Source organism: Ovis canadensis, chromosome 23 (genome assembly GCF_042477335.2).
Source record: "Ovis canadensis isolate MfBH-ARS-UI-01 breed Bighorn chromosome 23, ARS-UI_OviCan_v2, whole genome shotgun sequence".
Classification (NCBI taxonomy): Eukaryota; Metazoa; Chordata; class Mammalia; order Artiodactyla; family Bovidae; genus Ovis; species Ovis canadensis.
The window spans coordinates 13,800,394-13,814,164 of record NC_091267.1 but is presented as its reverse complement, the minus strand read 5'-3'; the positions used below and the strand labels follow the sequence as shown (position 1 = coordinate 13,814,164).

Below are 13,771 nucleotides of genomic sequence, written 5' to 3'. Positions count from 1 at the left end.
CTTCTTATTAATACCCTAATATTTTTGCCTCTTGCCCTATTACTACAGTTGCAAAAATCTAAATCAATTTACCTTAAAATACCCATGAGACAATTACAGAAAGAGAATTAAGCCCTAGTTACTCAACAGTACCCTACAATTGCTCTTTATTGTCAGCAAAGGGCCACAGACAACCCCCTGTACTAAATTTAAGGATTAGGAAAACTAGTTCTAACATTACAGTTCTACCTTTTCCCAATGTTTCCTACACTGGTATCACTCTAAGCTATAAATCAAGTCACTTACAAAGAGCACCCTAGGGTAAAGAAGGGACTCAAAGAAAAAGAAGGGAATTTACTATGTTGTTACCATAGACGTTCTGCTCAATACATACAACAAATAAACACGGTACCAAAAAAAAGTCAAGTTTTTTAAACTAAGCCATTCAAAGTAAGCTCCTACACTCAGCCAAATGCTGCAAACGTGTTTTGCTCCTGGCACTATAGATGTAAATTTTTGAAAACACCTATGAGTTAAAATCCCTATAAATTAATAAGAATCACTTCTTCAGGGAGAGACATCATGAACCTCTTAAAAATTTGAGAATCTATGGAAACTTCTGCCAGTAAGGATATAAGCTATTCTGACCAATTTCAGGGAACCCATCCTCATACTCCAAGGTATGTCTGTACTTCTGTGAATCCTACTGCTTCTCCTTAACCGGTGAACTGGCTGTACTTTTAATTCTTACCGGCAAAACAACAGCAATCCGACAGGATGCAAACACCAAACCTGGCGGCAGGACGTGACGGGAGGTGTGGCTGCTTTACCTTTTCAGCAATGCTGTACAGAACCTCATCCATCTTCATGCAGGTAGGGTCCCAGTCGTGCCCAAATCGAATGACGACCACGCGATCTTCTTCCGAAAGGATGGCCTGATCAACCTGCCAGCCATTGTGCAGGTGCGGGAGCATGTACGACATCTTGAGCCGACAGGTCTGCGGGGGAGTGGAGGGAAATCACCGGCCAGTTCCTCACAGCCCCCCCATGGCACACCCACGGGACCCCCCGCCCCACGGAGCCTCACCACGGGGGCCCCACCCCACGGAGCCTCACCACGGAGCCCACGGAGCCTCACCACGGAGCCCACGGAGCCCACGGAGCCCCCGGCTCACGGGGGCTCACCCCGAGGGGCAGTCGATGCGCCGCCCGCAGGGCCAGGCCCGCGTCTACCAAGTTCCGACCCCGATCCCGCCACAGGAACGCCACTGCCCCCCGGCCAAGAAACCAAGGCGAGGGGACCCCTGGAATCGCACACCCGCGCATCACTCGCCGCCCCCTCCCCACCGTCTCCAGCCGCGCACCCACCTCTGCCCACACCGGACCCTCCCGCTCAGCAGTCCTTCCGGGCGCGGAGCGCTCCCACAGGCCGAGAGCGCCGGCGAGTGAGCCCGCCCGCCCACAGAGCGTGAGCGCCGGCGAGTGCGTGCGCGCGCCCGCAGAGCGTGTGCGCCGGCCAGTGCGTGCGCGCGCCCGGGCCGGGCAGGGGCGTGGACTCCACTCAGGTACTGGGGCTGAAGGTGGGCTTAGTGTCATGAGCGTCTTAGAGGCGGCGGCTGCTTCAGACCTACTGTGTCTCCAGTGAGTCGGCGTTCGAGTTTCCTCGGTGCGACTGGGACCAGGGAGTGAACGAAGAGGATAACCTCTCTGAAGAAGGGCTCGTCGCCGTTCACTCCCACACAGAGCCCCCTAATTATTTTGGAGGCCCTGCTTTCCAGACGCAAGCACAGTTGCTTTACTTGTGAAAAGCGGTTCATTAACAGAAGAGTACTGGTAAGACGCAAATGCCCCCCAAATAAGTTATTGAAATTAGTATTTCTAAACATTTTTTGTTGTTCAGTTGCTCAGTCGTGTCCGACTCTGCGACCCCATGAACCGCAGTATGCCAGGCCTCCCTGTCCATCACCAACTCCCGGAGTCCACCCAAACCCATGACTATTGTGTCGGTGATGCCATCCAACCATCTCATCCTCTGTCTTCCCCTTCTCCTGCCCTCAATCTTTCCCAGCATCAGGGTCTTTTCAAATGAGTCAGCTCTCCGCATCAGTTGGCCAAAGTATTGGAGTTTCAGCTTCAGCATCAGTCCTTCCAATGAACACCCAGGACTGATCTCCTTTAGGATGGACTGGTTGGAACTCCTTGTAGTCTAAGGGACTCTCAAGAGTCTTCTCCAATACCACAGTTCAAAAGCATCAATTCTTCAGTGCTCAGCTTTCTTTATAGTCCAATTCTCACATCCATACATGACTAATGGAAAAACTGTAGCCTTGACTAGACCGACCTTTGTTGGCAAAGTAATGTCTCTGCTTTTTAAAATGCTGTCTAGGTTGGTCATATTGTTATCATAAAATTTAAATAATATCAGTTCAGTTCAGTCGCTCAGTCGTGTCCGACTCTTTGTGACCCCATGAATCACAGCACGCCAGGCCTCCCTGTCCATCACCATCTCCCGGAGTTCACTCAGACTCACGTCCATCGAGTCCGTGATGCCATCCAGCCATCTCATCCTCTGTCGTCCCCTTTTCCTCCTGCTCCCAGTGCTTCCCAGCATCAGAGTCTTTTCCAATGAGTCAACTCTTCGCACGAGGTGGCCAAAGTACTGGAGTTTCAGCTTTAGCATCAGTCCTTCCAAAGAACACCCAGGGCTGATCTCCTTTAGAATGGACTGGTTGGATCTCCTTGCAGTCCAAGGGATCTCAAGAGTCTTCTCCAACACCACAGTTCAAAAGCATCAATTCTTTGGCGCTCAGCTTTCTTCACAGTCCAACTCTCTCATCCATACATGACCACTGGAAAAACCATAGCCTTGACTAGACAGACCTTAGTTGGCAAAGTAATGTCTCTGCTTTTCAATATGCTGTCTGGGTTGGTCATAACTCTTCTTCCAAGGAGTAGGCGTAATTTCATGGCTGCAATCATAAAAGTTACCATTTTAGCTATATAGTTCAGCGGCATTTAGTATGTTCATATCATTGTGCAGCATTACACTCCAGATACTTATTTCGTTTAAAAGCTTGTTGAGATATTATTCACATACCATTTGTGGCTCAGTGGGTAAAGAATCTGCCTGCAGTGTGGGAGCCCTGGGTAGGGAAGATCCCCTGGAGAAGGGAAAGGCTACCCACTCCAGTATTATGGCCGAGAGGATTCCATGGCCTATACATGGGTCGCATAAGAGTCAGACATGAATGAGCGACTTTCACTATGTGGTACTACTACCATCAAGTGATGCACCGTTTTAAAATAAGATGGTTTTTCACAGAGTTATGGAACTCTGCAATCCAATTATGGGTGGGCATGGCAGTCCACTCCAGTATTCTTGCCTGGAGGATCCCCATGGACAGAGGAGCCTGGTGGCCTGCGGTCTATGGGGCCTCAAAGAGTCAAACACTTCTGAGAGATTAAGCAGAGCAGACACAGCAGTTAGTCCCACATCCTTCTCATCCCTTTGGCTTTTGGCAACTTCTAATCTATCCTAGGGCCTTCCCCGCTGGTGCTGCTGCTGCTAAGTCGCTTCAGTCTTGTCTGACTCTGTGCGACCCCATAGATGGCAGCCCACCAGGCTCCCTGTTCTTGGGATGCTCCAGGCAAGAACACTGGAGTGGGTTGCCATTTCCTTCTCCAATGCATGAAGGTAAAAAGTGAAAGTGAAGTCACATGGACTGCAGCCTACCAGGCTCCTCTGTCCATAGGATTTTCCAGGCAAGAGTACTGGAGTGGGGTGCCATTGCCTCCCCGGTGGTGCTAGTGGTAAAGAACCCGCCTACCAATGCAGAAGACAAAAGACAGTTGTGTTCCATGCCTGGGTGGGGAAGATCGCCTGGAGGAGGGCATGGCAACCCACTCCAGTGTTCTTGCCTGGAGAATCCCATGGACAGAGGAGCCTGGCAGGCTGCAGTCCGTAGGGTTGCACAGAGTCAGACATGACTGAAGCGACTTAGCATGCATGCAGGCAACCTATCCTAGATGTTTTGTGTAAATGGAAACATAAATATGTAGTCTTGACTTCCTTCACGTAGCATAGTGTTCTCAAGGTTCGCCCACATTGTATAAACATAATAGCAGGCATCAGCACAGTTGACCCTTGAACAACACGGATTTGAACTTACACATGTACTGTGTGCACTGCATGGTCTGCAGTTGGGTAAATCTGGGGAACTAGGGATATAAGGGGCCAACTATATAGCTGTGCAAGGAGTTTTGACTTCACAGAGGGTCATCATTGAAGGATCAACTGTACTTAGTTCCTTTTTGTTGTTTGTTGTTTAGATATATTGCATTTTATCTGTCCTTCAATTAATTGACATTAGAGTTGTTTACACTTTTTGGCTGTTATGAGTAATGCTGCTATGAACACCTGTGTACAAATTTTTGTATGGATTTAAGTCTTCATTTTTCTTGGTTATATACAGGTGGGGTAGCTGAATCATATTATAATTACATGTTTTGAGAAATTGCCAACTGTTTTCAGACGTGGCTATACCATTTTACATTTCCAACAGCGACATGATGGTATTGGATTTCTCCATGTCTTTGTCTACTCTTGTTATTTGTGTGTTTTTGTTGCTGTTTTTTTGGAATGATATCCTGCTAGTTGTGGCATTTTATTACGTCACAACGTTCTCTAATGGTTAGTGATATAGAGCATCTTTTAATATACTTGTTGGCCATTTGGAGAAATGTCTGTTTATCTCCCTTGGTCACTAAAACTGGATTAGTTGTCTTTTTATTATTGAGTCACAGGAGTTCTTTATACATTCTGGATAGAAATCTCTCATCAGATATATGATATGAAGATATTACCTCCCATTTTGTAGATTGAATTTTCACTTTTTATTGGTATTGTTTGCAGCACAAAACTTTAAAATTCTGAAGAAGTCCAGTGTACCATTTTTTCACTCTGTTGCTTGTGCTTTGAGTGTCATATCTAAGAAACCGTTGCCTAAATCAAGACCAGGAATATTTACTCCTCTTTCTCCAAAAGTTTTACAGTTTTAACTCTTCTTTTTAGGTTTGTGGTCATTTGGAATAAGTTTTTGTGTATGGTGTTAGGTAGGTGTCCAAATCCACTCTTTTGATTTTTTGTTTCGTTTTTGCCATTCCATGTGGCTTGTGGGCTCTTAGTTCACCAACCAGGGATTGACAGCTCTGTTCTTTTGTGTGTGGATATCCAGGTGTCACAGAACCATCTCTTGGAAAGATTTTTTTTTCACCATCAAGTTGCCTCGACACTCTTGTTGAAAATCAGTTGACTTTAAATATCAGGATTTATTTCTGTAGTCTCAAGTTTATTCCAGTGATGTGTATGTCTAGCCTTATGTCGTACCACACTGTCTTGATTAGCATAGCTTTGTAATAAGCTGTGAAATCAGGAAGTGTTAGTCCTATTCTGTTCCTTGTTAAGATTGGCTTGGCCATTCTGGGTCCCTTGCATTTCCATATAATCTTTAGGATTAGTTTGTCAATTTCTGAAAAAAAAAAAAAGAAAGAAACACATACACCCCTGGGATTTTGATAGGAATTTTGTTGAATGTGTACACCAATTTAGGGAATATTGCCATCTTAATAGTATTAAGTCTTCCAATCCGTGATTATGGGATATCTTTCCATTTATTTAGGCCTTCTTTAATTTCTATGATTTTTATAGTTCAGTTCAGTCGCTCAGTCGTGTCCAACTCTTTGTGACCCCATGAATCACAGCACGCCAGGCCTCCCTGTCCATCACCAACTCCTGGAGTTCACTCAGACTCACATCCATCGAGTCCATGATGCCATCCAGCCATCTCATCCTCGGTCGTCCCCTTCTCCTCCTGCCCCCAGTCCCTCCCAGCATCAGAGTCTTTTCCAATGAGTCCACTCTTCGCATGAGGTGGCCAAAGTACTGGAGCTTAGCTTCAGCTTTAGCATCATTCCTTGCAAAGAAATCCCAGGGTTGATCTCCTTCAGAATGGACTGGTTGGATCTCCGTGTAGTCCAAGGGACTCTCAAGAGTCTTCTCCAACACCACAGTTCAAAAGCATCAGTTCTTCGGTGCTCAGCCTTCTTCACAGTCCAACTCTCACATCCATACATGACCACAGGAAAAACCATAGCCCTGACTAGATGGACCTTAGTTGGCAAAGTAATATCTCTGCTTTTGAATATACTATCTAGGTTAGTCATAACTTTTCTTCCAAGGAGTAAGCGTCTTTTAATTTCATGGCTGCAGTCACCATCTTCAGTGATTCTGGAGCCCCCCAAAATAAAGTCTGACACTGTTTCCACTGTTTCCCCATCTATTTCTCATGAAGTGATGGGACTGGATGCCATGATCTTCGTTTTCTGAATGTTGACCTTTAAGCCAATTTTTTTGCTCTCATCTTTCACACTCATCAAGAGGCTTTTTAGTTCCTCTTCACTTTCTGCCATAAGGGTGGTGTCATCTGCATATCTGAGGTTATTGATATTTCTCCCGGCAGTCTTGATTCCAGCTTGTGTTTCTTCCAGTCCAGCATTTCTCATGATGTACTCTGCATAGAAGTTAAATAAGCAGGGTGACAATATACAGCCTTGACGTACTCCTTTTCCTATTTGGAACCAATCTGTTGTTCCATGTCCAGTTCTAACTGTTGCTTCCTGACCTGCATACAGATTTCTCAAGAGGCAGGTTAGGTGGTCTGGTATTCCCATGTCTTTCAGAATTTTCCACAGCTTATTGTGATCCACACAGTCAAAGGCTTTGGCATAGTCAATAAAGCAGAAATAGATGTTTTTATGGAACTCTCTTGCTTTTTCCATGATCCAACGGATGTTGGGAATTTGATCTCTGGTTCCTCTGCCTTTTCTAAAATCAGCTTGAACATCAGGGAGTTCACGGTTCCCATATTGCTGAAGCCTGGCTTGGAGAATTTTGAGCATTACTTTACTAGTATGTGAGATGAGTGCAATTGTGCTGTAGTTTGAGCATTCTTTGGCATTGCCTTTCTTTGGAATTGGAATGAAAACTGACCTTTTCCTTTCTGTGTCCACTGCTGAGTTTTCCAAATTTGCTGGCATATTGAGTGCAGCACTTTCACAGCATCATCTTTCAGAATTTGAAACAGCTCAACTGGAATTCCATCACCTCCACTAGCTTTGTTTGTAGTGATGCTTCCTAAGGCCCACTTGACTTCACATTCCAAGATGTCTGGCTCTAGATTAGTGATCACATCATCATGATTATCTGGGTTGTGAAGATCTTTTTTGTACAGTTCTTCTGTGTATTCTTGCCACCTCTTCTTAATATCTTCTGCTTCTGTTAGGTCCATACCATTTCTGTCCTTTATCGAGCCCATCTTTGCATGAAATGTTCCCTTGGTATCTCTAATTTTCTTGAAGAGATCTCTAGTCTTTCCCATTCTGTTCTTTTCCTCTATTTCTTTGCATTGATCGCTCAAGAAGGCTTTTTTAAATCTTTTCTTGCTATTCTTTGGAACTCTGCATTGAGATGCTTATATCTTTCCTTTTCTCCTTTGCTTTTTGCCTCTCCTCTTTTCATAGCTATTTGTAAGGCCTCCCCAGACAGCCGTTTTGCTTTTTCGCATTTCTTTTCCATGGGGATGGTGTTGATCCCTGTCTCTTGTACAATGTCAGGAACCTCATTCCATAGTTCATCAGGCACTCTATCTATCAGATCTAGGCCCTTAAATCTATTTCTCACTTCCACTGTATAATCATAAGGGATTTGATTTACGTCATACCTGAATGGTCTAGCAGTTTTCCCTACTTTCTTCAATTTGAGTCTGAATTTGGTAATAAGGAGTTCATGATCTGAGCCACAGTCAGTTCCCGGTCTTGTTTTTGCTGACTGTATAGAGCTTCTCCATCTTTGGCTGCAAAGAATATAATCAATCTGGTTTTGGTGTTGACCATCTGGAGATGTGCATGTGTAGTCTTCTCTTGTGTTGTTGGAAGAGGGTGTTTGCTATGACCAGTGCATTTTCTTGGCAAAACTCTATTAGTCTTTGCCCTGCTTCATTCCGCATCTCAAGGCCAAATTTGCCTGTTACTCCAGGTGTTTCTTAACTTCCTACTTTTGCATTCCAGTCCCTTATAATGAAAAGGACATCATTTTTGGGTGTTAGTTCTAAAAGGTCTTGTAGGTCTTCATAAAACCGTTCAACTTCAGCTTCTTCAGCGTTACTGGTTGGGGCATAGACTTGGATAACTGTGATGTTGAATGGTTTGCCTTGGAGACGAACAGAGATCATTCTGTTGTTTTTGAGATTGCGTCCAAGTACTGCATTTCGGACTCTTTTGTTGACCATGATGGCTGCTCCATTTCTTCTGAGGGATTCCTGCCCACAGTAGTAGATATAATGGTCATCTTGCACTCTGTATTAATTTTGTTCCTAAATATTTTATTCCTTTTGATGCTCTTTAAATGGAATTGTTATTTTAAATATTTTCAGATTGTTCATAATCAATGTAGAGAAATAGATTTTCTCATTTGGTTTTATTTGTTATTCCAGTGTTATTGAGCTGTTACTGACATACAGCATTCTATGAGTTTAAAGTGTACAGCATAATGATTTGACTTGTGTACATCATGAAATGATTATCATAGTAAGGTTAGTGAGCATCCATTATCTTATATAGATAAAAAAGAAAGAAAAAATATTTTTCCCCTGATGAGGCCTCTTAGTATTTACACTGTTAACAACCTTCATATACAATTTATAGCTTTGTTTATTATATTAATCATGTTGTACATCTGTAGTAGTTTTCCATCTTTTTAAATGTAACTTTATTTATTTATTTGGCTGTGCTGGATCTTTGTTGCTGCATAGGCTTTTCTTTAGTTCCGGCAAGCAGGGGCCACTCTAGTTATGGTGTGTGGGCTTCACATTGCAGCAGCTTCCCCTGTTCCAGAGCAAAGGCTCTAGAGCGTTTGGGCTTCAGTAGTCACAGCTCCAGGACTCCAGAACATAGGCTCAGTGGTTTGGGGTGCAGTGGGCATGGCTCCAGGACTCCAGAACACAAGCTCAGTAGTTGTGGCACATGGGCTTAGTTGTCCCAGGCATGACGGATCTTCCTGGACCAGGGAATGAACTTGTGTCTCCAGCATTGGCAGGTGGATTCTTTACCACTGAACCACCAGGGAAGCCTCACTTACTTCAGTTCAGTTCAGTTCAGTCATTCAGTTTTGTCCTACTCTTTGCAACCCCATGTACTGCAGCACGCCAGGCCTCCCTGTCCATCACCAACTCCCAGAGTTTACTCAAACTCAGATCTGTTGAGTTGGTGATGCCATCCAACCATCTCATCCTCCGTCGTCCCCTTCTCCAGCCTTCAATATTTCCCAAGATCAGGGTCTTTTCCAATGAGTCAGTTATTCGTATCAAGTGGCCAAACTATTGGAGCTTCAGCTTCAGCATCAGTCCTTCCAATGAATATCCCGGACTGGTTGGATCTCCTTGCAGTCCAAGGGACTCTCAAGAGTCTCCTCCAACACCACAGTTCAAAAGCACCAATTCTTCGGTGCTCAGCAAAGCTCAGCCCACTTACTTAAAACAGAAAATTTGTACCTTTAGACCACCTTCTTATAGTTCTCCTTCCCTCAACCCCCCACCTCTAGTAAGCACAAATCTTCTCTTTTTCTATAAATTTTTTGTTTGTTTTTTGAAACATAATTGACCTACAACACTCTGTTGGTTCCTGGTGCACAACATGGTGATCTGATATTTCTATACATTACAAGACAGAATTGATTTTTGTGTAGTGATCTTGTACTCTTTGGGCTGCCCAGGTGGTGCTTGTGGTAAAGTACCTGCCTACCAGTGCAGGAGACATGAGAGATGTGGATTCGATCCTTGGGTCGGGCAGATCCCCTGGAGGAGGGCATGGCCACCCACTCCAGGATTCTTGTCTTGAGAATCCCATGGACAGAGAAGCTTGGTGGGCTACAGTCCATAGGGTTGCAAAGAGTCAGAGATGTCTGAAGTGACTTAACACTTACACTCTGCAACCTTGATAAATCATTTATTATTTTGAAGGGTTTTTTTTTAGTGGATTCCTTGAGATATTCTGCATATAAGATCATGTCATCTGCAAACAGGGACAGTTTAGTTCTTCTCTTCCAATCTAGATGCTTCTTATTTCTTCCTGTCTAACTGCCCTGGCTAAAACCTCTAGTACAGTGTTAAATAGAAGTGGCAGGAGCAGACATTTTGTCTTGTTCCTTATCCTAGGAGGTAAGCATTCCGACTTTCACTATTCAATATCATGTTTGCTGTGGGTTTTTCACAGATATCCTTTATGAGGTTAAGGAAGTTCATTTCTATTCCTACTTTGTTGAGTGGTGGTTTACTTTTTAATATTTATTTATTTGGCTGCATTGCATCATTGCCATGCCATGCCCAGGCTTTCTGTAGTTGTGGTGCCTAGGCTTCTAGTTGTTATGGCTTCTCTTGTTGTGGAGCATGGACTGTAGGGTTCGCAGGCTTCCGTAGTTATAGCACATGGGCCCTGTTGCCCTGTGGCAGGTGGGATCTTCCCAGAGCAGGGCTCTAACTGGTGTCCCATGCATTGCAAGGCAAATTCTTAACCACAGGACCAGCAAGGAAGCCCTGTCTGTTTTAATCATGAAATACTGTTTGGTTTTGCCAAATGCTTTTTCTATTGAGATGATCATATGAGTTTTGTACTTTATTCTGTTAATATGGTGTACTACACTGATTTTTGTATGTTAAACCAATCTTACCTGCCTCCTGAGAAATCTGTATGCAGGTCAAGAAGCAACAGTTAGAACTGGACATGGAACAACAGAGTGGTTCCAAATCAGGAAAGGAGTACGTCAATACGTGAAGGCTGTATATTGTCACCCTGCTTATTTAACTTATATGCAGAGTACATCGTGTGCTATGCTGGGCTAGATGAACCGCAAGCTGGAATCAAGATTGCTGGGAAAAATATCAATAACCTCAGATATGCAGATGACACCACCCTTATGGCAAAAAGTGAAGAAGAACTAAAGAAGCTCTTGGTAAAAGTGAAAGAAGAGACTGAAAAAGTTGGCTAAAAACTCAACATTCAGAAAAGTAAGATCATGGCATCCGGTCCCATCACTTCATGGCAAATAGATGGGAAAACAATGGAAACAGTGACAGATGTTACTTTTTTCAGCTCTAGTATGGTCAGTATGGTCAGCTGCAGATGGTACTGCAGCCATGAAATTAAGAGATGCTTGCTCCTTGGAAGAAAAGCTATGACAGACCTAGACAGCATATTAAAAAGCAGAGATATTACTTTGCTGACAAAGGTCCATCTAGTCAAAGCTATGGTTTTTCCAGTAGTCACGAATGGATGTGAGAGTTGCACTGTAAAGAAAGCTGAGTGCCGAAGAATTGATGCTTTTGACCTGTGGTGTTGGAGGAGACTCTTGAGATCCCTTGACTGCAAGGAGATACAACCAGTCCATCCTAAAGGAGGTCAGTCCTGGGTGTTCATTGGAAGGACTGATGCTGAAGCTGAAACTCCAATACTTTGGCCATCTGATGTGAAGAACTGACTCATTGAAAAAGACCCTAACGCTGGAAAGATTGAAGGCTGGAGGAGAAGGGGATGATAGAGGATGAGGTTGGATGGCATCACTGACTCAATGGACATGAGTTTGAACAAGCTCTGGGAGTTGGTGATGGACAGGGAGGCCTGGGAGTTGTGCTGCAGTTCTTGGGGTCGCAAAGAGTCAGACATGACTGAGCAACTGAACTGAAACCAATCTTGCATTCCTAGGATAAATCTTATTTAAGTACTAGTATTAGTCTCTCAGTCAGGCTCCTCTGTCTATAGGATTGTTTAACCTATATGCTGAGCACATCATGAGAAATGCCTGGGCTGGATGAGTTACAAGCTGGAATCAAGATAAGCAGGAGAAACGTCAACAACCTCAGATATGCAGATGATGCCACTCTAATGGCAGAAAGCAAAGAGGAACTAAAGAGCTTCTTGATGAAGGTGAAGGAGGAGAGTGAAAGAGCCGGCTTAAGACTGAAAAAACTAAACTAAAAAAAGCTAAACTAAGCTAGACTAAAAAAGCTGGCTTAGTAAAAAAAACTAAGATCATGGCATCTGGCCCCATTACTGCATGGCAAATAGAGGGGGAAAAGGTGGAGACAGTGACAGATTTCCTCTTCTTGGGCTCCAAAATCGCTGTGGATGGTGACTGAAGCCATCAAATCAGAAGACAATTGCTTCTTGGCAGGAAAGCAATGACAAAGCTAGACAGTGTGTTGAAGAGCAGAGACACTACTCTGCTGGCAAAGGTCCATATAGTCAAGGCTATGGTCTTCCCATGGTCACATATGGTTGTGAGACCTGGACTGTAAAGAAAGCAGAAGACCAAAGAGTTGATGCCTTTGAACTATGGTGCTTGAGAAGATTCCTGAAAGTCCCTTGGACAGCATGGAGATCAAACCAGGCAATCTTAAGAGAAACAAACCCTGAATATTCACTGGAAGGACTGATGCTGAAGCTGAAGCTCCAGTATTCTGGTCACCTGATATGAACAGAAAACTATTGGAAAAGTCCCTGATGCTGGGAAAGATTGAGGGCAGAAGAAGAGGGCGTCAGAGAATGAGACTGCTGGATGGCATCACCAGTGCAGTGAACATCAACTTGGGCAAACTCTGGGAGATGGTGAGGGACAGGGAGGCCTGGCATCTGCAGGGATCATGAAGAGTCAGACATGACTGGGCGACTGAACAACAACTCAGTCATGTCCAGCTCTTTGCGACCCATGTACTGTAGCCCGCCAGGCTCCTCTGTCCATGGGATTTCCCAGGCAAGAATACTGGACTGGGTTGCCATTTCCTTCTCCAGGGGATCTTTCCAACCCAGGGATTGAACACAGGTCTTCTACATTGCAGGCAGATTCTTTACCTTCTGAGCCACCAGGGAAGCTAAGTCCTATTTGGTCTCAGTAGTTTTTCAAAATATGTTGCTGAATTTGGTTTGCTGGTATTTTATTGAAATTTTTGTGTCTGTAACTCAAAAGGATATTGGTCTGTAGTTTTCTTGCAGTATCTTTGTCTGATTTTGGTATAGGGGCCTCATGGAATGAGTTGATAAGTCACTAGTCCAGCCAAGAAAAACTGATTATTTGACCAAAGCTCTCCATTTCTCCTTTCATTTCCTCTAAAAGTATCTGATCATTAAGAAGATGGGAATAAATAGGCTAAATCATCTCTGAGTTAATCAGATGTCTTGAATTACATTTTATCTTTAGAAACTGAATTATTCATTTTAAAAATGACTAAACATAAGCATTAAAAAACGCAGTCTGGAATTCTCAAGTAAGGGCAAGACAGATGTTTAGTGGGAGAAGATGTTCCCATGTCTCCTAATTGGGAAAGGACACTCATGGCCAAACAGAGCCCTCATTCCTGTGGAGCAACTGTCTTGAGTTGAAAAGAAGGCAATTTGACAGAACTAATTGTTACTAATAAAAAATTATTGAAGAGCCTTATTACTCTTCTAGAAGGATTTGCATTTTTAAAAGAGGAAATGTTTTAAATCAAATGTAAGACTGTTAAAGTGAGACTTTCTCTCAAATTTCAGAGGCCCCAAGTTGAAGACAAATGTACACTAGACTAATAATAAGAATCAATAGCAGCTAAGGTAGGAAACTTCTTAGAACTGTCTGAAGCTGAAAGAGGAGAGGAGAGTTTTAGTGGAGCAGAATAGAGTGGAGACTGAAAGAGGATGTTGTGTTTTA

General features: G+C 43.8%; 2 protein-coding genes across 4 annotated transcripts in view; one reads left to right on the top strand and one right to left on the bottom strand.

Annotated features, from left to right (window-relative positions):
* Nucleotides 1-13,771, bottom strand: part of TXNL4A (thioredoxin like 4A) — a 28,085-nt gene that overhangs the window by 9,416 nt on the left and 4,898 nt on the right. Inside the window, exons 2-3 of one of the 3 annotated variants that reach the window (XM_069568979.1) lie at nucleotides 1,348-2,948; nucleotides 810-977 (exon numbers count right to left, since the gene is read on the bottom strand). In XM_069568979.1, the coding sequence (XP_069425080.1) occupies nucleotides 810-977; nucleotides 1,348-1,575 (396 nt within the window). In that variant the 5' untranslated portion in view covers nucleotides 1,576-2,948. Of the gene's footprint in view, nucleotides 1-730; nucleotides 978-1,347; nucleotides 2,949-13,771 lie in introns of those variants that run through there. The other 2 variants (XM_069568981.1, XM_069568982.1) reach the window with 2 other exon arrangements.
* LOC138428324 (probable 2-ketogluconate reductase) overlaps nucleotides 1,478-13,771 on the top strand; it is a 27,802-nt gene continuing 15,508 nt past the window's right edge. The window contains exon 1 of the mRNA XM_069568974.1: nucleotides 1,478-1,812. The gene's annotated coding sequence lies outside the window, so the exon portion shown is untranslated. The remainder of the gene's footprint in view (nucleotides 1,813-13,771) is intronic.